We start from the raw sequence: 26,953 nt of genomic DNA on the forward strand, positions 1-26,953 counted from the left end.
GATGCAGTACTCCAGATGAGGCCTCACCAGTGCCAACTAGAAGAAAATAAAACTTTTCTAGATCTGTTGGAAATGCTTCTCCTAATGCATCCCAATATGCCATTTAGCCTTCTTTGCTACAAGAATGCACTGTTGACTCATCTCCAGGTTCTCATCCATTGTAATCCCCAGGTCCTTTTCTGCTGCCCTGCTGTTTAGCCACATGGTCCCCAGCATGTAACAACATTTGGGATTCTTCTGTCCCAAGTGCAGGACTCTGCACTTGTCATTCTTGTTGAACCTCATCAGATTTTCTTTTGGCTCAATCCTCCAATTTATCTAGGTCACTCTAGACCCTATATCTACCTCTCCCCCTAGATTAGTGTCATCTGCATATTTGCTGATGGTGCAATCCATCCCCTCCTCCAGGTCTTTAATAAATATATTGAATGATGTTGGCCCTAGAACTGATTCTTGGAGCACTCCACTTGAAACTGATCGCCAACCAGACATTCAGCCATTGATCATTCCCCGTTGGGCCTGACTGTCTAGCCAGCTTTCTATCCATCTTATAGTCCATGTTGCCAATCCATACTTCCTTAACTTATGGGCAAGAATGTTGTGGGAGACTATATCAAAAGCTTTGCTAAAATCAGGATATATCACATCCATTGACTTCCCCATGTCCACAGAGCCAATTACCTAATCATAGAACCATAGAACACTAGAACTGGAAGGGACCGGAAGAGGTCATCGAGTTCAGTTCCCTGCCCTCCTGGCAGTCCCAAACACCATTTAGACCATCCCCAATAGGTGTCCGTCTAATCTGCTCTTAAATATCTCCAGCAATAGAGATTCCACAACTTCCCTAGGTAACTTATTCCTGTGTTTGACCACCCTGACATTTAGGAAGCTTTTTCTTAATGTCTAACCTAAATTTCCATTGCTCCTTGTCCTATCCTCGGATACTTAGGAGGAAAATTTTTCTCCCTAGTGCTTGTAACCCTCTTTGAGGTACTTGAGAACCACTATCATGCCCCCTCTAACTCTTCTCTTTTCTAAACTAAACAAGCCCAGTTCTTTGTCTTCCTTCATAGCTCATGTTCTCTAGACCTTTAATCATTCTTGTTGCTCTTCTCTGGACCTTCTCCAGTTTTTCTACATCTTTCTTGAAATGTGGTGCCGAGAACTGGACACAATACTCCAATTGAGGCTTACTGAGGGCTGAGTAGAGCAGAAGAATGACTTCTCGTGTCTTGCTCTCAACACTCCTGTTAATGCATCTCAGAATCATGTTTGTGTGTTTTTGCAGCATCGTGCTGTTGACTCATATTTAGCTTGGGGTGCACTATGACCCCTAAATCCCTTTCCGCAGTACTCCTTCCTAGACAGTCACTTCCCATTCTGTACATATGAAGCTGATTATTTCTTCCTAAGTAGAGTACTTCGTATTTGTCCTTAGAAGCTTGCCGTTCTTGAATCCATGTTGACTACTCTTGATCACTTCCCCTCTTCCAAGTGCTCCAAAATGGGTTTCTTGAGGATCCCTTCCATGATTTTTCCAGGGACTGAGGTAAGACTGACCAGTCTATAGTTCCCTGGATTGTCCTTTCCTTTTTCAGAGAGGGACCCTAAATTTACCTTTTTGCCAGTCATCCAGGACCTCTCCCAGTCTCCACAAGTTTTTAAAGATAATAGCCAAAGGCTCTGCAATGACATTTGCCAATTTCCTCAGCAACCTTGGCTACATTAAATCCAGACTCATGGATTTGTGTGCATCTAGCTTTTCTAAATAGCTCTTAACCTGGTCTTTCCCCACTGAGGGCTGCCCATTTCCTTCTCATACTGCATTGTCTAGCCCATAATGTGGAAGCTACCCTGGTCTGTGAAGACTGAGGCAAAAAAAGCATTGAGTACTTCAGCCTGCCCCACATCATCTGTAACCATGTTACCTCCTTCCTCCAGTAATGGCCCCACATCCTCCATGATCATCCTTCTACTGTTGACATGCCTGTCAAAACCCTTATTGTTTCCCTTCACCTTCCTTGCTAGCTGCAGTTCCAATTGTGCTTTCTCTTTCCTGATTTAAAAAAAATTGTTCAACATCTTTATTAATGACCTGGATGAGGGATTGGATTGTACCCTCTGCAAGTTTGCAGATGACACAAAACTAGGGGGAGAGGTTGATACGTTGGAGGGTAGAGAGAGAATCCAAAGGGACCTGGATAAATTGGAGGACTGGGCCAAAAGAAATCTGATGCGGTTCAAAAAGAAGTGTAGAGTCCTGCACCTGGGACAGAAGAATCCCAAACGTTGTTATAGGCTGGGAACCAACTGCCTCAGCAGCAGTATAATGGAAAGGGACCTAGGGGTTATGGTGAATGAAAGGCCAGGTATGAGTAAACAGTGTGCCCTTGTAGCCAAGAAGGCTAATGGCATGCTAGGGTGCATTAGGGAGGAGCATTTTGAGCAGATCTAGAGAAGTAGTTCTTCCCCTCTTTGGCACTGTTGAGGCCACATCTGGAATATTGTGTCCAGTTTGGGGACCCCCCCAGTACAAAAAGGATGTGGATGTGCTGGAGCAGGTTCAGTGGAGGGCAACAAAAATGATTAAGAGGCTGGAGCACAAGATCTGTGAGGATAGGCTGAGGGATTTCGGCTTGTTTAGTTTACAGAGGAGAAGACCTAGGGATGATTTAATAGCAACCTTCCCCTTCCTGAAGGGGAGCTCTAAAAAGGAGGGTGAGAAACTGTTCTCAGTGGTGTCAGATGGCAGAACAGGAGTAATGGTCTGAAGTTTGAAGAGGGAGAGGTATAGGTTAGATATTAGGAAAAATTACTTCACCAGGCGGGTGGTGAAGCATTGGAATGCGTTGCCTAGAGAGGTGGTAGATTCTCCGTCCCTTGAGGTTTTTAAGTCCTGGCTGGACACGGTCCTGGCTGGGATGACTTAGTGGGGGTTGATCCTGCTTGAAGCAGGGGGCTGTACTAGATGACCTCCTGAGGTCCCTTCCGGCCCTATGATTCTATGATTATCACTGGCATTCTCCAGCTATATATTTATACTCCTCCTCAGTCATCTGTCCAAGTTTCCACTTCCTATATGCATCCTTTTTGAGTTTAAACTCACCAAGGATTTCCCTTGTAAGCCAGGCTGGTCTGGTTGCCTACCATATTTACTTTTTTTACTGCTCATTGGGATGGTTTGTTCCTGCGTCTTCAGTAAGACTTCTTCTTGAAAATACTGCCAGTTCTCCTGAACTTCTTTCCCCTTCATATGAACTTCCCAGAGGATCCTGCCCATCTTTTCTCTGAGTTGAAGTCTGCTCTTCTGAAATGAAGGGTCTGTATTTTACTGCTTTCCTTTTTTCCTTTTGTCAGAATCCTGAAATCTACTGATGATCATTGCAGCCAAGGTTGCCACACATTCCTATTTCTCTTATTAGTTCTTCCGTGTTTTATGAGCAGTGGGTCAAGTTGTGCATGGCCCTTGGTCAGTTCCTTCAGCCCTTTTACGTGGAAGTTGTCCCCCACATTCTCCAAAAAGTTCTGTTGTCTGTGTGTGGCTGTATTGGTCTCCCAAAAAATATCAGGGTGATTTAAAGTCTCCCATGAGAACCAGGGCCTGTGATCTGGAAGCTTCTCTTAGTTGTCTGAAAAAATCCTTGTCTACCTCATCTATCTGATCTGCTTGCTTATAGCAGATACCAACCACAACATCACCTCTATTGCTTCCGCTTCTAAAGTTAACCCAAAGACTGTCATCTGGCTTTTCTCCCTCCATATACTGGAGCTCTGAGCAATCCATACTGCTCTCTCACATATGGCTTCACTCCTCCTCCTTTTCTCCCCTGCCTGTCCTTCCCAAAGTTTATACCCTTCCATGACAGCGCTCCAGTTATGCGAGTCATCCCACTAAGTCTCCATTATTCCAATCACCTCATACTACTTTGACTGTGCTAGGGCCTCTAATTCTTTGTTTGTTTTCCAGGCTTCTTGCATTTGTGTACAAACATCTTTGATAATTAGCTGATTGGCCTGCTTTCTTCTTTCAAACCAGATGTTCTCCTTTGTTCTTCCTTCCCCACTTACCTCGGGGCTTGTGTTGTCATCCCCCAACGAACCTAGTTGAAAGCCCTCCTCAGGAGATTTTCAAGCCTGCCAGTAAAAGATGCTTTTCCCTCTCTTTGTTAGGTAGATCCCATCGCTTCCTAGCAATGCTTGTTCCTGAAATAGAATTCCATGGTCAAAGAAACCAAAGCCCTCTCTTCAACACACCTGTGCAACCACACATTTACTTCCACGATTTGACAATCTCTACATGGACCCCTTCGTTCAACAGGGAAGATGGACGAGAGCACCACTTGTACTCCATATTCCTTGATCTTTCTTCCCAGAGTTACATATGGTTTACTCAGGGTCCTTCTTTACTGTGTCATTGGTTCTTACATGGGGAAGTAAGAAGGGGTAATTTTCAGGTTTGATGGTTTTTGGAAGACACTCTAAGTTCCTGGATTCTAGCTCCTGGTAAGCAGCAAATGTCCTGAGACTTCAGATCTGGATGGCAGATGGATAACTCCATCCCTCTGAGGAGGGAGTCCCTGACCATCGCCACCTGTCGTCTTCTCTTGGGGGTGGTGGTTGTAGAACTCCCATTCATAGGCCTATGCATCCATGCCTTCCAGTCAGTGGGTCATCCCTCTGATTCTTTCCCTGAGAGGTCACTGCCACAGCATTCTTTGCTGTATCACCGATGCAGAGATCCTGAAAATGGTTGCTTACCTCCACCAGAACTGGAGATATCTGAATTGACTTTCTTCTCCTGGAGGTTACATACTTCCAGTTTTCTTCCTCGGTTTGTACTGCTCTCACTGGTTGCTCAGCCTGCCATGCCTGCAGGACTAAATGCTGCCTTCTGTTGAGGAAGTTTTCACCTTCTCCGATGCACCAAAGGGTTGATGATTGCACCTCAAGTATTCTAACAGTGACTTCCAAGATGGTGACCAGTTTGCACTTGGTACGTACAAAATCCCTTCTGTCTTCCAGAGGGAGGGCAAACATGGCACATGCTGTTCAGGTCACAGCAGCTGACTTGTCAGTAGACTTGTCACTATCTATTTTTTCCCTTGCTTCAGAGAATTCCCTTAGAAGATATTAGAGCTGCCTTGTGATCAAGAACAGGCATGGTGATGATAAGCACCCTTGTCACACTCCCAACAGTATGCTGGAGGAGTCTGCCAAGACACTGTTGAACAACTTAGTACGTTGAAGTTCACACCTTGAATATACCAAGTTAATAAATGTGGATGGGGTGTTGCAGCAGTTTCTCTATCAACGCTGTCAAAGGCTTTCTCAAAGTCTATGAAAGTTATGCTCAGGGGCGAGTTCCGCTCGGCGACTGTTCTGTGATTACACTGAGTTACTATTTGGTCAGTGCAGGAGCTCTCACTTGGGAAGCCGGCCTGCTCTTCCCTGAGCCATCTATCAATTTCTGTCTTCATTCTGTCCAAGAGAATCCTATTGAATGCTTTTCCTGGAATCGACAGTAACCTGATGCCCCTCCAGTTCTTGCATGCCTTCAGGTTGCCTCTCTTTGGAAGCTTGATAAGGTAGCCATGTTTCCAGTCTTGTTGGATCTATTCAGTGTCCCAGATTTTCTGAACTAGATTATACATCATGATGACTAATGTCTCACTACTTGCCTTTATTGCTTCTGCAGGGATGTTGTCTGAACCATGTGCTTTTCCGCTTTTCAGATGGACAGTGGCTTTTCTGATTTCTTCTTTTGTAGGTCTGCTGCTGTTTAATCTGCAGCAGTATGTTTGCAGGTGGTAAATCAGGTAGTTCCATGTGGGCAGGGTGGTTCAGTGGCTCTTTAAAGCATTCCTTCCATCCACTGAGCTGCTCACTTTGGTTTGTTAACACATGCCCCTCCTTATCCTGTACTGGCTGATCCACTGTATGCCATGACACAGCTAGCTTCCATGTGATATAGAGCTCTTTCAAGTTTCTCTGTTCTACAGCTTGTTCGGTTTGTTGTGCAAGGTTTTCCACAAAGTTCTTGTCCCATTTTACAGCCTTTTTAACTTCTTTGTTGGCTTCTGAATAGAGTCTTAGCTTCCATGTTGTCTGCTCTTGTTTTGCTGTTTTGTTTGACTGCTGCTTTTCTGTCCTTTCGTGCCTTCACTTTTCTCAGAGTTTCTGCTGTGATCCATTCTTTGTGACATCTTGTCATCTTTCCCAATGTTTTACCACAGGTTTCTTTCAAGGTTGTCTTGGTGTGTTCCCAAATTTGTTCCATGGTAGCATCTTTCGGGGTGAGGTTTGCCAGAAGTGCATATCTGTTAGACAGCTCCACTTGGAAACTGCTTCTTGTCTCTAAATCTTCAGCTGCTCCATGCTGATTCTCAGTCTCAGGTTAGTCACTGTTGTGGTGTATCTCTTGAACTTGAATTTGAGTTTTATTGTGACCAGATGGTGGTTTGAACCTGCATCTGCTCCTCTTCTAGCACAGACATCCTGCATGGGTCTTCTAATGCATGGGTCTTCTGAAATAACTGCTGATACAGATTTGGTCAATTTGGTTTTCTGATTGGTGGGCCAGTGAAACCCAAGTGAGTTTATGGATTCTTTTGTGTGGAAAAACACTACCACGTGTTGTCAATCTGTTGAAGGAACAAAAGTCACTGAAGCGCTCTCCATTTTCATTCGTGTTGGCTAGGCGTTCTTTTCCCATAGTCTGTTCTCTACCTTTATTTATGTGTCCAGTTTTCACATTGAAGTTGCTCATCAAAATTAACATATCCTTTTTTTGCTTTTCTGGTTCACCACACTTTGTAGTTTCTCAGACAGTTTTACATTCCTCAGCTGCTTCATTGGTTGGTTCATAACATTGCACAATTAGTACCTTTTGCACTTTGGTGTAGATTCTGGCTCTGATACTGCTGTCCACTCCATTAAAACACCGGATGCTTCTCTTGATAACATAGAGCCCACATCTTATGTGTGTGATGCACCCTCTTCTTCACGTCCTCAATAAATGAGGTTTTCATCCATTGCCACGCATAGCTGCCCAGATTGTAGCCATCTTGTCTCACACAAGCCCAACTGGAAGCTTGTCCAGTTTCATCTAGGCTGCAATCTGTGCTGTCTTTCCCCCCTTGATATATGGTCCTAACATTCCATATACCAAACTGAGTGGTTGTCTTGGGTGAGAGAAGAGTCATCTGCAGGGCAGCTTCCTTTTGGCTTTCCTTCCCATGCTTCATACTAAATCCAAGTGGATTGTCAACTCCTCCCATGACTTGTATAGTTGTAGGCTTCTTTGTAGATGTTTCAATAACCCTAACTGCCCCCTCACACCCTGCAGGTGGTCCAGGCCGTCAACAACATGCTCCTGAGGCAGCTGGTCCACATTGCCATCTGGGCTCCAGAGCACCGCTGTGGGGCCCATGCAAACAGCAAGGGCTACTGCTCATTGGTCCTGAAGGCACTCATTGAGGCCAACAGTCGCTTACAGGACATCTGCTATGCCAGGATGTTCTGGAACTCAGGGTTGGGATGCTGCATGGCTGAGGGAAGCTCCATTCCCTGGTGGGAGCTCCCCCTTGCAGACACCATGATGCTGCCCTGCATCGTGGCAGACGCAGCCTTCCCCTGCAGGCCTGGCTGATGAGGCCATACACAGGGCACACACAGCCTAGCTAAGATGTTTTTAATGAGCGGCTGAACCAAGCCCAGAATACAGTAGAGCAGATGCCTCCACCCTAGGCTGCATGTGGGCCTCCCCAACATCCCAGCAGTGGTCGGAGCCTGCAGCACCCTGCAAAACCTGGTGGAAGCAAAACACGAGCCCTTTGTGGAGGTGTGGGCTGCTATGTGGGGCATGGGTAGGAGCAGCCCCATGTGGGGCCCAGCAGGACGGGCTGTGGGTATGGGAGGCTCTGTGCCAGGCCTTCAAGCAGGGGCCATGGTGACCACCCCCTTACAATCTGCACACATGCACGCGGAACATGGTAAAACGCAATAAACTCTTTATTGAACATTAACTGCGCCCTTCTATGGCTGAGGGAACTATTTACAGGTGGGAGAGGGGACAGTTATCAGGGGGCCGAGGGGAACTATGCGCAGGCAGGAGGGGGAACAGCTAATGGGAGGCCGGAGGGAAGTATTTGCAGGGGAGCAGTGGCCCTGGGGGCGCACCCTGCAGGCCCTGGGGGCCTGGGTTCGAAGTGGGGAGCCTTACCCTTCAGTGGGGCTTGCCGAGGTTGGCATGGGGGAAGCGGGTGCTGGGGGGGCCAAGGCTTCCAGCTGGCCAGTGATGTGTGGGCCAGGCACACAAGGCTGGCTGGGGAGAGGTGGGGTGGGAACAGGACATTGAGGTCGGGCTCATGGGGCGGGGGGTAGTGGCATGGGGGAGCAGGGTGGTCGGGATGTGCAGGCAATGGAGGATGGTGGGGATGGGGGCGGGAGTGACACGCAATGGGGCAGCGGCTGGGCCAGGGGCCGGGTGGCTGACCACAGCCTCTGTCGGGGCATCCGGGCCTGCTGCTCCATGGTGAGCCACTCCTGCATCACACTCGTCAGGTCCTGCAGGGCCTCCATGTGGGCTGCCTCACCTGCTGCCGCCACTTCCTCCTCCCCCTCCCTGCCATGGCCGGCGGCCGGTTTGGTGGTGGCTCCATACTTTTCTCCAGTTGGGGTCCAGGCCGCTCTCCCTTGCCCTTCGTCGTTTGGGCTTCCTAGGACCGTCATGAGGCTGGTCTGGCTGCCAGCTGCTGGAGCTGTGGAGACATAAGCAGGAGAGGAACGAGTCATTAGTCCCCAGCAAAGGCCCCATTAACTTCCCCTCCCCTCCATCCTGGGGGGCCCTGCAAGGACCGCATCGCAGAGTTCCCCATCTGGGTGCCGGGAGCGGCCCGTGGTGCTGTCCAGGCTGCATGGTTCTGAGTGCTGAACGTCGGCTCTCTGAAGTCAGGGGAGTGGGGCTCTCTGGCTTGCCTGTGCCCTGGGGCCGATGGTCATGTGGGTGGGCTGCAGCCACCCTGAGCGGGACCGTGCACCCCTTCCCCGAGCCCCGTGGTGACTGGTATGCATGGCACAGGTGTATGAACATGATTGGACAACTGAGCAATAATTTGCTAATGTTCTTGAAGAAGGCTTATTAACATTTAAATAAAGTTACACAAGAAGAATGCAAATACATTGGGTTTGCTTAAAATACTTAAACAGTAACTTTTGCAATTATTATGGAACTGTAATGCAGATAGCGATAGCTGGTAAGATAATTTCCGTTTAGTGTAATTTTGATAGGTAAATGACAGTATTTATCTATATGTACCTCAGAAAACTGACCCAGGGATAGGATTGTGTTTTATATGCACCAATATCAATATAAGGTGATTTAAAGAAAATCTCTTTCCTTTTGGGAGTAAGTGTACACTGTGAATGTACATTGGGCTCCAGGCTGAGGAGTAAGGTGTGGTGTGTAAACCTGCACTATAAGCTCTTTGACAGTGCTGTTGTAGTAAAATGCACTGCAACCTGCAGGCAGCTGCTAGTTCCAGAAACAGACAATTGAGATCAAGTAAACTAAATAGCAGTTCGGGATGAGCAAGGTAACCGTAGGCACTGCTCTCCACCTGGTAAAGCCTGTCCCACTCACAGCTCTGGTACCAGGACTGGTGAGGCCCAGCCCTGGCCACCCATGCTGCCCCAGGCGGAGTTGGGCCTGCTGCTAGAGGTATTGTCACTGCAGGGCCTGTGAGTGGTGGGGTTGGAGACTGGGGTCACGGGTAAGGGCAGGAGTATGCCCAGCCCTGAGCATGTCTGCACTCCATTCTTGCCAGATGACACACCCATCACCCACACGCTGCTCCAGAGGCTAGTGCGCGTTGTGGACCTGGGCGAGGTGGTTGTGGGGATCACGGGCCTTGGCTTCCCACACTGCTTTGGTGTACTCCAAGCGATGCACGTTGCCATCCACACCCCAGCCAGAGCCCCGACTGCACCATGAGCTACACAGCTATTGAGCCATCCTGCTGCAGGGCTTGGTGAACCATCTGGGCCACTTTACAAACAACTGCTTGGGCAGCCTGGGTCTGGCTCCTGAGGTGTGTGTGTTCCGGATGACCTCCAGCACATACCGCAGGATGGAGGCCAGGGCCTTCACTCCACAGTGTGAGCGCTTAGTTGGGGATGTGAGCATGCTCCTGTGTGGTGGGAGCTGCCCCCTGCTGCCGTGGCTGATGTGGCCCTAGGCTGAGCGCCTGAGCCCTCCCCAGGGCTCTTTGTTGGGCATGTGGCCTGTGCACTTGCCCCCTTGGAGTGTGCCTTTGCCTGCTTGCAGGAGCACTTTTGGAGCCTCCTGACATTTGTGAATGTCGGGGTGGAGGACATCCCCCACGTCATGTTGGCCTGTTGCGTTCTACAGAACCTCACTGAGGGCAGGGAGGGCGCCTTCCCTGAGGCCTGGCCGGATATGGCCGTATCTGCCAATAAGGAGCCAGAGGCAGCCCCTGGGCCTGAGGACAACCTCGCAGCACTCCATGTTCAGGATGCCTGCCAGAAGGAGTTCGTCTGCAAGGCCCCGTGAGCAGTCCCTGGGCAGCTGTGGCTGGCTCCTCATGGCCGCTGGCTGCTGCGCTACCTCAGCCCTCCTCACCTATCCTCCCCTCAACCCGGCCTACTCTCCCTGGGCACCAGGTACATGTGGTTGCTGGTTCCTTGAGCGGGGTTTACGTATATTGTTCTGATAGCCCTTTCAGGGCACTGGGTGCTGTAGCTGACTTAGCTCTTCATATGCCATAAACCATGAGGCTGAAGCAGGTGCACTGAGGTCTGGCTGTGCCATTCTCTCCCACATATGCACAGGGGTGTCCTGTGTGTGTTGGGGGTATCGTAAGATGGGGATGGGGATATGGGTCCCTGTGGGGGAGTCCTGCATGGGGTGCAGTGTGGGTTCCCATGGCGGTTGGGAGGGCAGCAATTCCTCTAGCGGTGTGGTGGATGGGTCACCCCTGGGTCTCAGGTGATATGGCTGGCTGGGTAGGGGGAGATGGAGTGTTGGTTGGGCGGCGGGGCACTGGGGCCTATGCCTCTCGCCCACCCATGGAATGGGCTGGTGGGTGGGTGGCATGTGGGCCATGCAGGGCGGGTCCATTCATGAGGCGCTCCCTATGGACATGCAGTTCACAGTGCTGTCCACGGATGTGGGAGCTGGCTGTTGTGTGCGTGTGAGCCTGCATGCTGAGGCAGTGCTTCTCCATGGGATCCCTAGGGTCAGGGCATGGCCAGCCTGCCAGAGGCAGCTGGGGTTTTCTGTGAGCCCATGCCTGTCTCCTTGCATGGCCCCACCATGTGTCGGGGCTGAGGCATGCTGTCCAGGGGGAAGAGGGCTGGGGGGCGTGGGTGTGGGGAGGTGTGGGCACCCAGCCCATGTCCCCTGCTTGCATGGCACCATTGCCTTCGGGTGTCGGGGTCTGTGGGACTCTCTGATGCTTTAAGGGCAGCTAGAGCACTGAGCCATAGAGCTCCCCTGTTGCTGTGTAGAGCAGCTTTGTGCTCCCTGCAGCTGCCATGGCAGACTGCTCTTTTGGAAGAGGGGCTCACAGAGCATCTACATGTGCTTTCTTCTGGAGGAATCTTTCAGAAGAGGATACCCTTCCTGACAGGGGAGCAGACTCCAGACTCCAGAGGAGTCACTGCATTCTTCCAGATTCCTTTTGGAAGAATGGGTTTTATGTGTAAACATTCCCAGGATCTTCCAGAAGAGCTCTGTCTTCTTCCAGATGAATTTGCCAGTGTAGATGCAGCCAAGGAGACTAACCCTCTCGTTTCCTGACTTCCGGTGTCAAATCTCTTTGACTTTATCCACATGGGACTGCTCAAACAGGATTTGGCCAATAATCACCGATATAATGTTGCCTGAATAGTTTGTTTCAAGGAGCTAAACGCTACAATCTGCTTCTCCACTCCCAAAATAGATATAAATTGGAGCCAATGGAATTTATTCTGCTTTAAAAGTGAAGTAAGCTACAACTATGTAAATGCCGCAGTGTATCTGCCATGGGATAGATGCCAGATATCTCTGGTGTGGACAGGCTGTGCAGCACCCCCTATTTCCCTTCTCACACTCCTAAAGAAGGAGGTATACAAACCAAGGCATTTTTGTCACACATCTGTTCAGGTGTTGTGTACAAAAATCCCATCTGTAACATTGCAGAGACTTTTATTCCCATTCAAAAACTCAGGTAGCTGAGGGATCTAGCTTTGTAAACTAAAAAACCAAACCAAAATAAATACCCTCCAGAAAGACATGGGCATGAAAAATGTCATCTGTGAAGGGCTGACTGAAATGATGGGTGTGCTTTTTAAAAACAGCACTTGTCATTTGCCCCTACCTCTCGCTCCTTGGTGCTCCCATAGGAGGATTGGGTTTGATATGGTGAACTGTAGAAATTCTGGAGGAGATTGAGGTCCTTAGGAAGTTAGGAAAGGAATAAAGTCACCCTTGCATGTAATACATTCAGCTGGGCTTGAAATTTGTATTGGAGTGTACAAAAGATATTATCTTTGGACTTCAGTTATTTCCCCTCAAACTGTTACCCCACTAACTGTAACTGTGAAATACTAACTGCATTTCCTTTGCATTTGTTGGATGGCATAAATCAGATGCATATTAATATAGCGACTTTAGGCTACACCCTGCTGTGGACTGTGCTGAGAAAATCCCAAATAATTTGTAACAGATCATCCATTTCCTGACATGCTGTGTGTGTCAGTTCCCTTGTAGCACTGAATGACGGCATGGCAGTGGGGAAGATTGTGTTGCATGTATTTCAATGAGAACCAGAGCATGAAGAAATGCTGTTTAATGATCTTCAGGGTGTGAAGACAGAGTGCAGGATCTTGTGTGAATGCACAGAGGAATTCTCCTCTGGATTTAAAACAAAGAAACCATGTTTTCACTGAGCAACTGGAACTGACCTTTCAAGTAAAAGCAAACCATTTTCCCGCTCATGTAGTAAAGTAAAAAATTAAAGTATAAAACTCAATTCATTTTATATCCAAAACAGCTAGTTTGATAATGCAAATGATCATTTAGGTTGATCCTGCTTTGGGCAGGGCACTGGACTTGATGACCTTCATTGGTCCCTGCCAGCCCTATGATTCTATGATTTCTATTATTGGATTTACTTTTCACTTCTTTAGACTCTGGGAGATACTGTGCCCCCTTTAAAAGAGGAGGGTGGGGGGGAAAGTGCCACAAAAATGTACAGTAAAAGCTTGTTTATCCAACGAGTTGGAGAGTGCCAGTAAGTTTCAAAAAATCCAGTGAACTATGAATGAGGACGGGAGTTCAGGTGCAGGAGGGGGGCTGTGTTCCAGGGGCTGTGTTCCAGGGGCTGTGCAAAAACAGTTTTGCTAAAACAGTTCAAATCAGAAACACTAAAAACTGTTCAAGTGCCTGACACTTTCCAGAAATGTTCAAATGAGGTTCTTCTGGGGTAATCAGTAAAACCAGCTCTGTGAGTGTGAGGATTGGGGTACAGTGACTAAATGAATTATTTATGAGTTACTCAGAATGTGAATGTGATTTGCTAACTGCTGTTGCCTGTCAAAAGGAAGTTGGATAGAGATGCAGATACACTCCTGGGCAGTGTTCTTTATAAGCTTTGTACTTGTGTTGCTGCTCAGGAGAGATTCAGATGCTGCCCACGTAATTAACAGAGCATCCATAGTTAAGTTTTATTCTACTCATAGTGCACATTCACACATGCCTCAGTGCACATTAAAATTTATTATGCACATGGTTGGAAAAGATGAGAAGGAATATTGGTCTTGAGAATATTCAAAGCCAACAAGTCATTCTGAGAAGTGGTTACCACTGTGCAAGGCTCACTAAAGTTGTTGCAAATTCCTGAAAAGCAAAGTTCTTCCATTTTTAACCTTGTGAATAAGTTGTCTTAGAATCTCCTGAGTAGTCATGTCCTTGTGTTTTCTGTGCATGTCGAGTCATGCTTGTAACCAGAGAACACTCTCTATTTACTTTCTGTTGTAGTCTGATTTAGGTCCCTCTGGCTGATAAATTATACTGGTTCAGGGTCATGGCTGAATTTTGTAATGCAGAAACTTGAAAGCAAAATAATTTCACTTCAGCATAATCAGTTATTTCAGACTCTCCCATAGGTCCTGAGCCCTTTCTGAATGTGCCACTCAGCTGTCAAACACTGACTTGTCCCAGTAACCACCCACCCAACTTCTCCTTTCAGCAACCTCTCATTTACATCAGGTCTACCTGGCACATTTCATGCTGCTTTCTGTCCTTCCCTGCCAGTGCTTCAGATAGGGTTTACTGACTAAATGCTTTTAGTAGCAATTTTTTTGCAAATTAGCTTATCAGACCAAAACTGGACAACTAGGAAGGAAGCTGAAAAAGGGTAGGGGTGGCAATTCAGGGGTGTGCAGATGGCAGACTGGAAAGGAGCAGAAAATGACTTAGGAGGTGCAGGGGATGGATAATGTGGTATGCAATGTTTCAAAAGGAAAAAGAGTGAAAATTTGGGGCTGGGAAAATGTAAACTGGAGGCAGAACATTTTTGGAGAGCCTGGAAGGGGATGTGAATAAAAGAGGAGACTGAATGCACTGGAGAGGCAGACGGAGAGCGGGGGTGGGGAAGGAGCAGTTATAAGTGGCAGGTACGTAGAAGAGTAGAATGGTTTTGCTTATCCCTACAAGGGGGAGCTGCCAAAGGAATGTCTTCGAGGAAGCCAGAATGATACCGTGTTTTTGTGTGTGTATGTCACCTTGAGTTTTGACCTGAAATACTCACACACACTGAGGGGTAGAGGAGGAGCTGCAGCACAGATGGTTCCTCCCCCTACTCTCAAACGATCAGATCAGAAGGCGAAACTGAAGTGAGTGACTGGGTGAATGGATGTGACTCATTAATCTTGGTGCCTGGATCCTGGACAGAATGACTTCAGTTGCCAGTGCTTTCAGGCAACTTCTTTGCAGACCCTCAGTAAAGGATTTAATGTAATGCTACCAGCATTGGTTTCTTTGAATGTCGATCCCAGAGCAGCTTTTGTTGTAATTGTTGCTAATTTTTCTTTGTCAGCTTTGGAAGAGCTGCTGTTTTTTCTGGAGCCAGGAAAAAATCCCCCTTGGTCTGTGAGGATAATTTTTAGCTAATATAATAAACAAGAAATTGCCCATGTTCTGCATTGATTGGCCTCAGCTGGAGTATTGTGTCCAGTTCTGGGTACCACATAAGAATGGCTATTACTGGGTCAGATCAAAGGTCCATCTAGCCCACCATCCCGTGCGCCAGCAGTGGCCAGTGCCAGGTGCCCCAGAGTGGGTGGACCAAAGACAACGATTAAGTGACTTGTCTCCTGCCGTCCATCTCCAGCCTCTGACAAACAGAAGCCAGGGTCACCATTCCTATCTCCCCAGCTAATAGCCTTTTGTGGACTCAACCTCTATGAGTTTATCTAGCTCTTCTTTGAGCTCTCTTATAGTCTTAGCCTTCACAGCCTCCTCTGGCAAGGAGTTCCACAGGTTGACTGTGCGCTGTGTGAAAAAGAACTTTCTTTTATTAGGTTTAAACCTGCTACCCATTAATTTTAATTGGTGTCCTCTAGTTCTTATATTATGGGAACAAGTAAATTTTTCTTTATTCACCCTCTCCACACCGCTCATGAGTTCATATACCTCAATCATATCCCCCCTCACTCTCCTATTTTCAAAACTGAAAAATCCCAGTTTCTCTAACCTCCCCTCATATGGGACCCGTTCCAACCCCCTAATCATTTTAGTTGCCCTTTTCTGAACCTTTTCTAATGCCAAAATATCATTTTTGAGGTGAGGAGACCACATCTGTACACAGTATTCAAGTTGTGGGCGTACCATAGTTTTATAAAGGGGCAATAAAATCTCCTTTCTTATTTTCTGTCCCTTTTTTTAATAATCCCTAACATTGTATTTGCTTTTTTGACAGCTGCTGCATGGATGTTTTCAGAGAACTATCCATAATAACGCCAAGATCTCTTTCCTGATTAGTTGTAGCTAAATTAACCGCCATCATATTGAATGTATACTTGGGTTTTTTTTCCAATGTACATTACTTTACACTTATGCACATTTCAAGAAAGATGTGGAGAAATTGGACAAGGTCCAGAAAAGAACAACAGAAATGATTAAAGGTCTAGAAAGCATGACCTATGAGGGAAAACTGAAAGAATTAGGTTAGCTTAGGTTGGAAAAGAGAGAAGACAGGGCATAACAGCTTTCAAGTATCTAAAATGTTTTTTATAAGGAAGTTGGTGGAAAATTTATATTCCTTAACCTCTGAGGGTAGGACAAGAAGAAATGGGCTTCAATTGCAGCAACCAAAGTTTAGGTTCAACATCAGGAAAAACTTCCTAACTGTCAGGGAGGTTAAGCAGTGGAATAATTTGCCTTCAGAGGTTGTAGAATCTCCATGGTTGGAAATATTTATGAGCAGGTTAGGTAAACATTGATCAAAGATGATGTACAGCAGTGCTTCTGAAAGTATTTTTTGCAGAACACTGGTGTTCCATGAAGATCTTGCAGGTGTGCCATGAGCATTTAGAAAAATAAATCAAAGTTTTACAATAAATGACGATTTTATAACATTAATGGAAGATACTGAAACAATTTTATTTTTGCATTTCGTGAGAGTAGTAGTAGTCTGGCAATACAGCGAGGCGGACTAACACACTCTAATCTTCTCCTATCTGTATGATGTGCGACATGTATACTAGGCTGGTGTGTGAGCTATACTGTCAGTCATCTGCTTGATGTCAGCCAGGATGTGTGTGATGATTTGATTAATTTATTATTTCAACTGATACTCAGTTTACTCATAAGTTGCATTTCTTTTTAAAAAGGCCAGAATTGAGTGAAAATACTACTGCTGAGGAACCAGTACCGTCAACAAGTGACATGAATTTTCATAGGTGTTCCCCATTAAAAATATTATTGTTTGGTGTTCTGTGGTCTCAAAAAATTTAAGAAACACTGATCTGTATGGTGCTTGGTCCTGCCATGAATGGAGAGGACTGGACTTGTTGACCTCTGGAGGTTCCTTCCAGTTCTAGTATTCTTTTATGATTCTATAACTCCCCGTGTTATTACGTCTGTTTCTAAAAGCCTTGCCTGTCTTTTTATTCCCACTTCTAATTTCTCCTGCCCAGTGCTGGAAGGTTGGTCACCACAGAGGTGAAAAGAAACACATGAACACAGGCCAGGCTGGGCAGGTCATCATTAAATGATGACTTTAGTTGAGTGACTGAGGCCCCAGAAGTCTGTAAGGCTGCTTCAGATTGAGTGAGAGGACATACCCAACATTACAGCAAACTGGCTTTTAACAGATGGTGCAAGTGTGTCAGTTCTCAGAAGCTAAACAGAGTCAAATCAAGCTGAGCAAGTACTTAGGAACCAGCTATGTGCTGCAGGAAGTGCTGTTGGTGATTCAATAGAGGATCTTGTTCTCTCTAAATTTCCATCAAGTCAATGCCCCAGAGGAGTACTTGGCAGCATAACCGAAGGTATTGAGTCAGACTTGAGAGGAACAGTAGAAAGAATTATGTGATTCAGTTGTATTGTTCCTTGCACTACATGCAAGGGAAAGATGCTATGTTTGGCTTGGTTTTTAAGCAGCAAAGAAGGTATGTAGAGAACAAGAGAAGAATCTGAGGAAATAGTGAACAAAATCTGTCATAATTCAGGGGTTTAATCCTGTGGTGGCTATTAAAGAGATGTTTGGTGATATACACTGTATTTTAACCAGCCAGGCTTTTCAAGAAAAGTTCTGCAGGGTAGCCATGGTCTTACTCTCTCTGAAGTGCCATTTATATTTGTAGCTTCACTGGAGTCCTTAATAATAACAACCTGTGATTTGTTGAAACAGGTCACGGGGACAGCGAAGTGAGGCATATAGACAAAGAAATTGAAACAGAAATTAGAGGAGGGGAAAAGTCTTGTTGGATCATGTTGTTCATCTGGGACATGTGCAGAGGTGCTAGAAAGAGGACAAAAACTATGAATAAAAGTCACAAAGCTGTGTGTTTGTAGTGTCTGGGGCGGGAAAAACTGGCACAGGCTCGGGAAGAGCTGCTTAAAACCTGTTAGGAGTGCAGATCTTAAAACGTTTTACTGGGAGAAGGACAGTGACTTGGGACCTTGTTGCACTTCAGGAATGGACCTAAATGAGGAGAATGTAAGTGGAATGTTCACCTGCAGAAGCTGTGATTCTCCTCTGAGAAAATGAGCTGAGTGGTGTGTGTGGTTCTGCCTTTAAATGGGAATGTAAAGGTGTGGTGTTAGTGAACATGATTCCACAGACAAGTGTAGAGTAGGCATGTTGCCTTTAAACCTTGTAATGTGGTCCACTTGAGGTCTCGGAATGGAATGGAGGGTGGCTTTAATTATATAACATACGTAGTGTGCCTTCTCTGCATGAGACTCTTCAAACACGTTAGCAAACACGTGCATCACACTTTCAAATCCTAGCGTGGATAAGGCCAAAATGGCCCCGTGGAGCTCTCCGTGTACTTTGTTCTAAAGCTAAGGTGCTATGCTACTTGTGGGTGCCATGAACTCTCCCTGGAGGCGTGGGTGGGGGTGTGTGTGCATGCGTGCGCATGCGGAAATACTTAATTTCCTCCCCAAAATGGATAAGAGGGCTGCTTCAAATGAAGTTTTTCAGTGTTTCCTGTAAGCTGTGTGCTTGGGGAGCTGCCCAGGAGAGATTCATATACTACCCAGCTGCTTAGCAGAGTACCCACAGCTAGGTTTTTCTATTACCACTGGTGGGGTGCACACAAATTATTCTGCAGATTAATGGAAAAGATTAGAGGGAATATTATTTGCAACCTTAATTTTATTTTAAGGCAGCCTTACAAAATTCTGCTTCTCCATCTCAAGGGCAAGTACCAGCTAATAAAATATAAATAATGGCCTTTCTTTATCACCAGGGTGGGCAAGTCAGTTTTATGCCTGGGTCAGTGAGGACAAGTGTGTAAGGCTGTGTTTAGGGTTCCAGTTCCCGTGTATGTAGGATAGCAAGGGAACAGTGATGCTAACGCCAGAGCAGGTTCATAAAAGACTGGGACTCAGGCTTCCCCAACCACATTCCCCACTGACTGCAGGTAACTAATTCTGTAGGTATGTCTGCACTTCTGGGAAGATTGACATGCTCTTTGTCAATCTTCCAGACTTTGCTTTAGTGCGCCTAGTGGGGACACATTAAATCAAACTATCGTTGATCCCGGTATTTCTGGCAGTCACGAAGAGTAAAGGAAGACCTGCTGCTATGGATGGTGGCAAAAATTGATTTTTAGATAAGTCCATTCCAGCTACATAATTCCTCTGCTGGATTTGCATATCTAAAATTGATTTTTTCCTCCCAGCGTAGACCTGGCCTGTGTGACAGGTATGTAGGGCAGGTAAGAAACAGCATACTGTGGGAGGGAATGTCTGGAGGCATGGGCACTGTATTCTGCAGGAGAATGGGGAGAGGCTTGACTATGAGAGTAGCTAGCCAGAGCTTGAGCAGGAGTGAAACGGCCTAGAAACCTCTTTATCAGTTTTGTCTTGTTTTGTTCCAGGCCTCTCATGACTGTGTGATTCAGTCTGTGAAGGAATAGATGCTCTTTGTTGCCATGACGACAGGCGACTGCTGCCATCTACCTGGCTCTCTGTGTGACTGTCCGGGAAGTGCTGCTTTGTCTAAGTCAGTGGAGGACTCCGATATTGGGCGACCACAGTATGTCACCCAAGTGACTGCAAAAGATGGCCGACTGCTCTCAACAGTGATCAAAGCACTGGGAGCACAAAGGTAAAGGCAACACTGCTCATTGCTTGCATTGGACTGCATCTGCCTTTTGCGCATAACTATTGCTATATCCCAGCCCATTGGCCCCAGGAGCTTAATGGGAAGCTAACCTTGGCAATCGCAGCTCTTCAGCCAGACATGTCTGGGGAAATTGACCCAAAATGGAACCTAATACTAATCAAATACATACAGTTAATTAGGCTCTCAACTGTGCATTGCATCTTAACCAGACTGCTTAGAACTGACCAAGCCTGGACCCTATGTGCTACAGCTGGCATCAGCTGGGGCTGCAGTGAAGGCGGGACATCCACCACCAAAAAAGCCAAGGATAAAGCTAACTGTCAGTTATTTAAGCACCAAAGACATAAGACAAAGTACAGTACCTCTTCCAAGAAGCTTGTGTTGTAAAAAGTGCACATGCAGACTGCATGCCCTTCCTACACAGCATATTGGAATGGTGGGGCACCTATATTTGCAGAAACTATGGTTTCCAAGTGTAACTAGTGTAGAATTCTTGTACATTTGAATGTTCCAGCTATTCACAGAAATGGGCAGGTAGAACAGAGGGTCAATATGATATGCCTAGGAACCATAAAAGGTGATGTTTGTCACTTGAGCCCTTTCATGTCCTTGGGTGCAACCTAATCAAGCTAGTAAAATTTGAAGCCGTGTCTTTATAGAGCACTTACCATTTTTCACATCTAATTTAGTTTGTCAATTGAAGATTGGATTGTGTTGTAATAGACCTGCAGGGTTGTAGATTCAGCAAACAAATGGCAGCAAAATGTGCTGACACTTTTTTGGCTCAGCAAAGCTCAAAGAAGGTAGGTCATCTCCTACTACAGAGACCACTGGCCTCATGTTCATCTTAGCTAGTGATTTGTTAGGAGATCTTAGTTTCACGTCCTACCTGGCACTGCTAATGGGAGTTCATGTTCTTCTCTGTAAACAGACCATTTTGGATTTATGGGCTGGGATGTATGAAATCTGTCCTAGTAGTCAGAAAAGGAACCAGACCTAGTGGGAATAGCAGGCATCTGGGGAGCAGAAGGAAGCCAAGTGTCAGTGTCGGAGTTGACGTCAGTTGCCAGAGCCAAAATCAGAAACCAAAGTGGAAGGCCAGATGCCAAATGCCAGGGCCAAGGGTCAAGCTGGACTTGCACCCAGGACTGGTTAGTGAGGATGGAGGTATGGCAGGGAAGGAGCCAGGAACAGGAAGAGTGGTAACAATCAAGCGTGAAGCAGATGGACAGTGACAACAGGAATACGGCAGGCACAAGCAGGGACCAGTGCAGCTGCAAAAGGAAACCACTTTCTTGCTTGGATAAACTTTGCTCTTGGTTTAAATAGCATAACTGGACCAATCAGTTCAGCCAAGCAATCCTCCAATCAGAGATCCCTTGGCTGAGTCTATAGCTCTAGTAGCTTCTGAGCGCCCATAGGCCATGGCGAGGATGTGGCAGCTGTCTGGGGACCTGTAGGTCTGGCTTCAAGACCTGGGAAATCCCATCACCCTCCTTTCTAGGGCAGCAAATGGCCAGGCTTTTTGAGATTGTTCTTTGGAGGGGTTTTATAAGTATCAAGAATGGATATTTTAGATGGGCTTCCTGGGAGGTTCCTGTAAACCTCCCAATCAATCAAATACCACATCTTACCCTGCTTGGTTTTAGAAGCAGGACTGTTTGTTTTCTACAATGAAATCGGGGCCTTTTTCTTGCTATCCGTCCTCATATCGCTGCTTGTCCTATTTGGCTTCCTTTGGGTGGGTCTTTAGGTCCCCTTGGGTACAATGGATCAGTTGTACCCACTGTAAAATGGCTGGAGCAGGGGAGGTTGTGCATGGTTCAAGACGGAATTGAGGATTGATTGCATAGTTTGCAATAAAAGGGCTTTGTCCTGTGGAAGCATGTGAACTCTGAAGAGGATAGTGATGAGGAGTAGTCATTCCAATGCTAGTTGCTGTACTGTGGAGATACTGCTTTTGGATTTGAGTCGCCTTCTTGTCTGGCCGTTCATATGAAGGCCATGAGATGAAGAAGAGCAAGAGAGTACTCCCAGAAATCGGAGGTCTGCCGTCCAGAAACAAGCAGTTAACAAAGCACCATGGTCAGAAATAGTGTGCAAAGGGAGTCCAAGGGGACAGAGGACCTGATTTCCATACAGCTGGCAATCTCCGCGAAGGAATGTAACCAGATGGAGGGAATCAAGTGGGCCATCTTCAGGGGGCGATTTATAATTAAGATGGCTACAAACCTGTTGTTCTCGGGTAGCATCGTGATAAAGTTTAGGGAGACAGTTGCCCAGGGTTGGGCAAGCTCACGAGGTTTGTCGTATGGCAATTCAATGCCTATACATAAGTAATAGGAGGCTACATATGCCTGCATTGTGGTGCATGTGTGAGGCCACCAAAAGAAACAGAAGGCCAGGTGCTGGGTTTTGGAACAGCCTACATGTCCCACTGGCTTGCGGGGGGGAAATCACAGCATATGCACAGGCCTGCCTCATGCCAGCTGCCATAGGCAACATATATGCATACCTTTACAAACTAACATCTTGAATCTCATGCACTTCCTGGATGATGGCTTCTTGGTTGTTGTGGGGAAGACCCCTTGACAGACTTTAGAATGTAGGAGGTTTCTTGGTTAAATTGCTTCTGGTCAACATAGCACTCCACTTTTTGGGACAGGGCATCTGCTTTGCCATTCCCAGCACCTGGATGATAGGAGATTGTAAAATTAGAGAAGAACAGGACCCATCAAAGCTGTCTCTGATTGAGGTCTTTGACTTTCCATAAATATGCCAAATTCTTGTTGTCTGTTTACTTAGACTGGTTGTCAGTCCTCTTCAAGGTAGTGTTGCTAGCAGTTCATTGTCTAGGATTTCATAATTTTGCTTGTTGGGAGTGAACTTTCTGGACTAAAAGGCACACAGATGCAGCACTGGGGCTCAGGCCTCTGGGAGAACACTGATCCAGTTGCTATATGGGAGGCATCCACTAACACAGTGAAGGCACCTGTAGTATCAATGTGGGCAAGTAAAAACAAGTTCTAGGTGTTCAAAGGCACATTTGGCCCAAAATGAACTGGATGGTCTTATGAAGGTAAGAGATCGGAGAGGCAATCTGCTATGAAAATTTCAAGGTGAACCAGCTGTAGAAACACATGATGTCCAGGAGCTGCTGAACATGCAGGATGTTCCAAGGTGCAGCCCTATTGCAGACCATCTTTACCTCTTCTGGATCCATTTTAATTCCTTCCAGGGATGGGGTGAATCCCAAGAAGTCAGTAGAAACACCTTTGAGGGCGTGTTTTTTCCAACTTGGTCTACAAACCATGTTAGCAAAGCCAGTCCAAGACAGTTTCAACATGAGTCTTGTTGGCGTCAGCGTCATCATCAATAACCGTTGGCTCAGCGCCCATTGGTGTCTGATGCCTCTCTCACTATTTCCTTCCATCTTTCCCTATCCAGCACAGAGTGGCTTAGTTTCTGTAGACTAGCTCCACGCCAATCTACTACATCATCTATCCATTTTCTGTGGGGTCTGCCTCTCCTATTCAAACCATCCATTTTGCCGAATACTAGGGTCTTGATTTTTTTCATTCGTTGTTCATTCTGCAAATATGTCCAAATAGTTGTAGCTTCCATTTTATAACCTTCTGCAGCAGGTTCTCTTTCGGCTGTATCTTCCTATATGATTCCTCCTTGGTGACCACCTGCATCCATCCTATTCTCAGAGTCTTTTTATAATAACTCCTTTTGAATGCCAACATTCTTCTTTTCGAATCTTTCATTATCACCCATGTTTCACATCCGTACAACATGCTGCTGAATGCACACCTTTTCAAGACACCCGGCTTCCTCCTTAAGCTAATTGCTTTCTTTTCCAGATCTTATCCATTGCCTTCAAACTCGCTTTCGCTATTCTAGTCACTATTTCCTTCTTACAGTCTAGATCATACGTTATGTTGCTCCCCAGGTACGTGAACTTCTCTCCGTTTTCTAGTTCAATACCATCCACGCTGATTTTCCTTCATATTTCCTTATCTCCAAATACCATTGGTTTTTGTTTTATCGATGTTCGAAATCAGTCCGTACTGCTTCCCTTCGCTTAACACCCGCACCTTTGTCACTAGCTTCTCCTCATCTTCCTCAATGATGACTATATTGTCTGTGAACCTCAAGTTGTTAATTCCTTTCCCGTGCACAGATATCCCTTCTACCTCTTCCTTGATCTTGTCCATCGCTCTCTCCAGATGTGCGATGAAGATACTTGGCAATATTGGTTCTTCTTCGAGTGTCCCCGTGGGTGCTCCACATTAGGTGTCGGGCTCGCCCGGCGCCGCAGATCGGATCCTCCAAGCAGTCTCTGCCGGACCGCGCATGCGCCGGCGCGCGCCGCTCCCCCGCGCGCTCCCGGCCATGTGCGCGATCCGGTCCCCGCCAGTTCCTCTTAACCGCCGTCGGCTGCAGACGGAATCCAACTAGGCTAAGGCCAAGTAGCGTATTCAATGTCTTTATCTGTTTTTCTTTAAAGTTTTTTTCAGGCACTTAGGCTACTACGAGTTAGCCGGTTGTTATTTTGTAAAAAAAAAAAAAAACAAAAAACAAACAACAACGAACAAGCTACGAGCGGGACAGCTCAGCCAGTCCCAGTAACAAGCGCCGGAAGCCAGGAGCTAGGGCCATCAGCCCTCCTGCTAAGGCAGGCCATCGGATGGGGAAAACGGCACAAAGAAGGTGCTAAGTACCCACTTAAAAACTCAAAGACTCACCAACAATGTCCTGCTGAGAGGCGATGCCAGTGTCCGATGGGCACAGTCTATGCATAAGGTGCCTGGGGGAGTCCCATGTGGCACAGAAATGCGCCTTCTGCGCTAAATTAACAACCAGAGCACGGAGGGACAGGGAGATGAGGATAAAAATGCTGCTTCTTGATAAGGCCCTCCAGCCAGAAGCGCCGGAGCGGCCGCAGCAGGAGGGACCCTCCGGGGCCCTTAAAAGGAAAGCTGCCTCCCTCACTCCATCAGCGCAGAAACGGAGGAAAGTATCTCCAGCCCGATCCCTGCCGGCAGCAACAGCGAGCGGGACGGGAGGAGCAAACAGCCCCCAGCCGCAGCAACAGCTGATCGGCGGCAGCACGGAGAGCCACGTGGAAACGGCTCAGCCTCCGATACTCAGCCAGCCACCCCGCACTGCAGGCAGGGCGGCGGCTAAACAAGCGCTGGTACCGGCGGCACCGCAGGCAGCGGCACCGACCCCCGGGGAACCGGCGGTGCAGAGCGCGCAGGCACGCAGCCTGCCGGCACCGGAGGACACCGCACATGCGGCACCGCCCTCGAGCGTGCCGAGCTCGGTGCGGACGGGGCCGAAATCCCCTGTATGCTCCCCAGCCCGATCCCTGCCGGCAGCAACAGCGAGCGGCACGGGAGGAGCGGGCAGCCCCCAGCCGCAGCAACAGCTGATCGGCGGCGGCACGGAGGGCCACGTGGAAGCGGCTCAGCCTCCGATAATCAGCCAGCCGCCCCGCACCGCAGGCAGGGCGGCGGCTAAACAAGCGCCGGTACCGGCGGCACCGCGGGCAGCGGCACCGACCCCCGGGGAACCGGCGGTGCAGAGCGCGCAGGCACGCAGCCTGCCGGCACTGGAGGACACCGCACGTGCGGCACCGCCCTTGAGCGTGCCGAGCTCGGTGCGGACGCCGGAATCCCCTGTATGCCCCCCAGCCCGATCCCTGCCGGCAGCAACAGCGAGCGGGACGGGAGGAGCGAGCAGCCCCCAGCCGCAGCAACAGCTGATCGGCGGCGGCACGAAGAGCCACGTGCAAGCGGCTCAGCCTCCGATAATCAGCCAGCCGCCCCGCACCGCAGGCAGGGCGGCGGCTAAACAAGCGCCGGTACCACCGACCCCCGGAAAACCGGCGGTGCAGAGCGCGCAGGCACGCAGCCTGCCGGCACCGAAGGACACCGCACATGCGGCACCGCTTTCGAGTGTGCCGAGCTCGGTGCGGACGGGGCCGGGATCCCCTGTATGTCAGGGGCGGAGTTACCTCCTCAAGGGAGGGGGAAGACTGCACACAAGAGGAGGCATTGCAGCCCCTCTCCGCACAGGGCTGTGGAGTTGCTTTCTCACAGCCCTCCGCTATGTTGCAGACTCCAACTAGAAGGCAGGGGTCCCCCCCCAGCCTACCCAGAGCCCCCTTCTCCATTTCTGCAACCAGCCTCACCCTGGCTGGGACCACGCAGGGCATAGACACCATCGGCAATCTACTAGGGAAAAATCCCTACAAACGATCTCGTACCCCCGAGGGCAATTGCTACCGGGGACAGAGACTTAAGCATCTCAGGGGGGACTGGTTATGGAACCCCGAGATTTTTCCTCGCAAACCTCTAGTGAGAGGGTGTACCATCATCAGCGGGAACCGGAAGGGTCCAGGGAGACGTACCCCAGCGGTTCCTCGCTCTCCTCCCCGGATGAGGCTACGGCCCCGGGGGACGTCCATCCTCCGGACGATCTCAAACAGTTCCAAGAGCTGTTTTACGAGGGTGGCCTTCACGCAAGGCATCCAGACAGCAAAGGTGCAAGAGCAACACCATAAGCTCCTCAAAAATCTGAGACCTCCGGCCTCCTCCAAAATAGCAATACCGCTGATGACGCAATCTTGGAGTCTGCCACTATGATATGGCAGACTCCTGCGACTATTCCGCCTGTCCACAACAGAGCGAAAAAAAAAAAAAAAATACTTCGTGCCGACGAAGGGCATGGAGTTCCTGTTCAGCCACCCACAACCAAATTCTTTGGTGGTGGAGTCGTCGCAACGTGGGGGAACAGACAAACATGCCAAAAAGCTAGAGCTGTTGGGCAGAAAGGTCTGCTCCTCCTCCACGCTACTGTTGCCAATGGCAAATTACGCAGCGCATCTAGCGAACCATAATTTCGACAACCACATTAGGTTAACCTCCCTCATGGACTCGCTTCCAGAGGGCACGAAACCAGTGCTCAAGGCCATCATCCGACCATTTTATAACCAGTGGCAAAGGATCACCACAGACAAATGGGTGCTGGAGATCATAGCCACGGGGTACGTCATCCCCTCCCAGTTGCTCCCACCG

At 47.9% G+C, this 26,953-nt stretch overlaps 1 protein-coding gene across 4 annotated transcripts in view; it reads left to right on the plus strand.

The window, feature by feature from the left end:
- The window catches only part of MARCHF2 (membrane associated ring-CH-type finger 2), a 101,514-nt gene that overhangs the window by 14,908 nt on the left and 59,653 nt on the right, over nt 1–26,953 (plus strand). For 3 of the 4 annotated variants that reach the window (XM_074978151.1, XM_074978153.1, XM_074978152.1), the window contains exon 3: nt 19,618–19,847. In XM_074978151.1, coding sequence (XP_074834252.1) covers nt 19,657–19,847 — 191 coding nt within the window. In that variant the 5' untranslated portion in view covers nt 19,618–19,656. Of the gene's footprint in view, nt 1–18,159; nt 18,228–19,617; nt 19,848–26,953 lie in introns of those variants that run through there. The other variant, XM_074978154.1, reaches the window with a different exon arrangement.

This window comes from Carettochelys insculpta, chromosome 27, assembly GCF_033958435.1.
Source record: "Carettochelys insculpta isolate YL-2023 chromosome 27, ASM3395843v1, whole genome shotgun sequence".
NCBI classification, from domain to species: Eukaryota; Metazoa; Chordata; order Testudines; family Carettochelyidae; genus Carettochelys; species Carettochelys insculpta.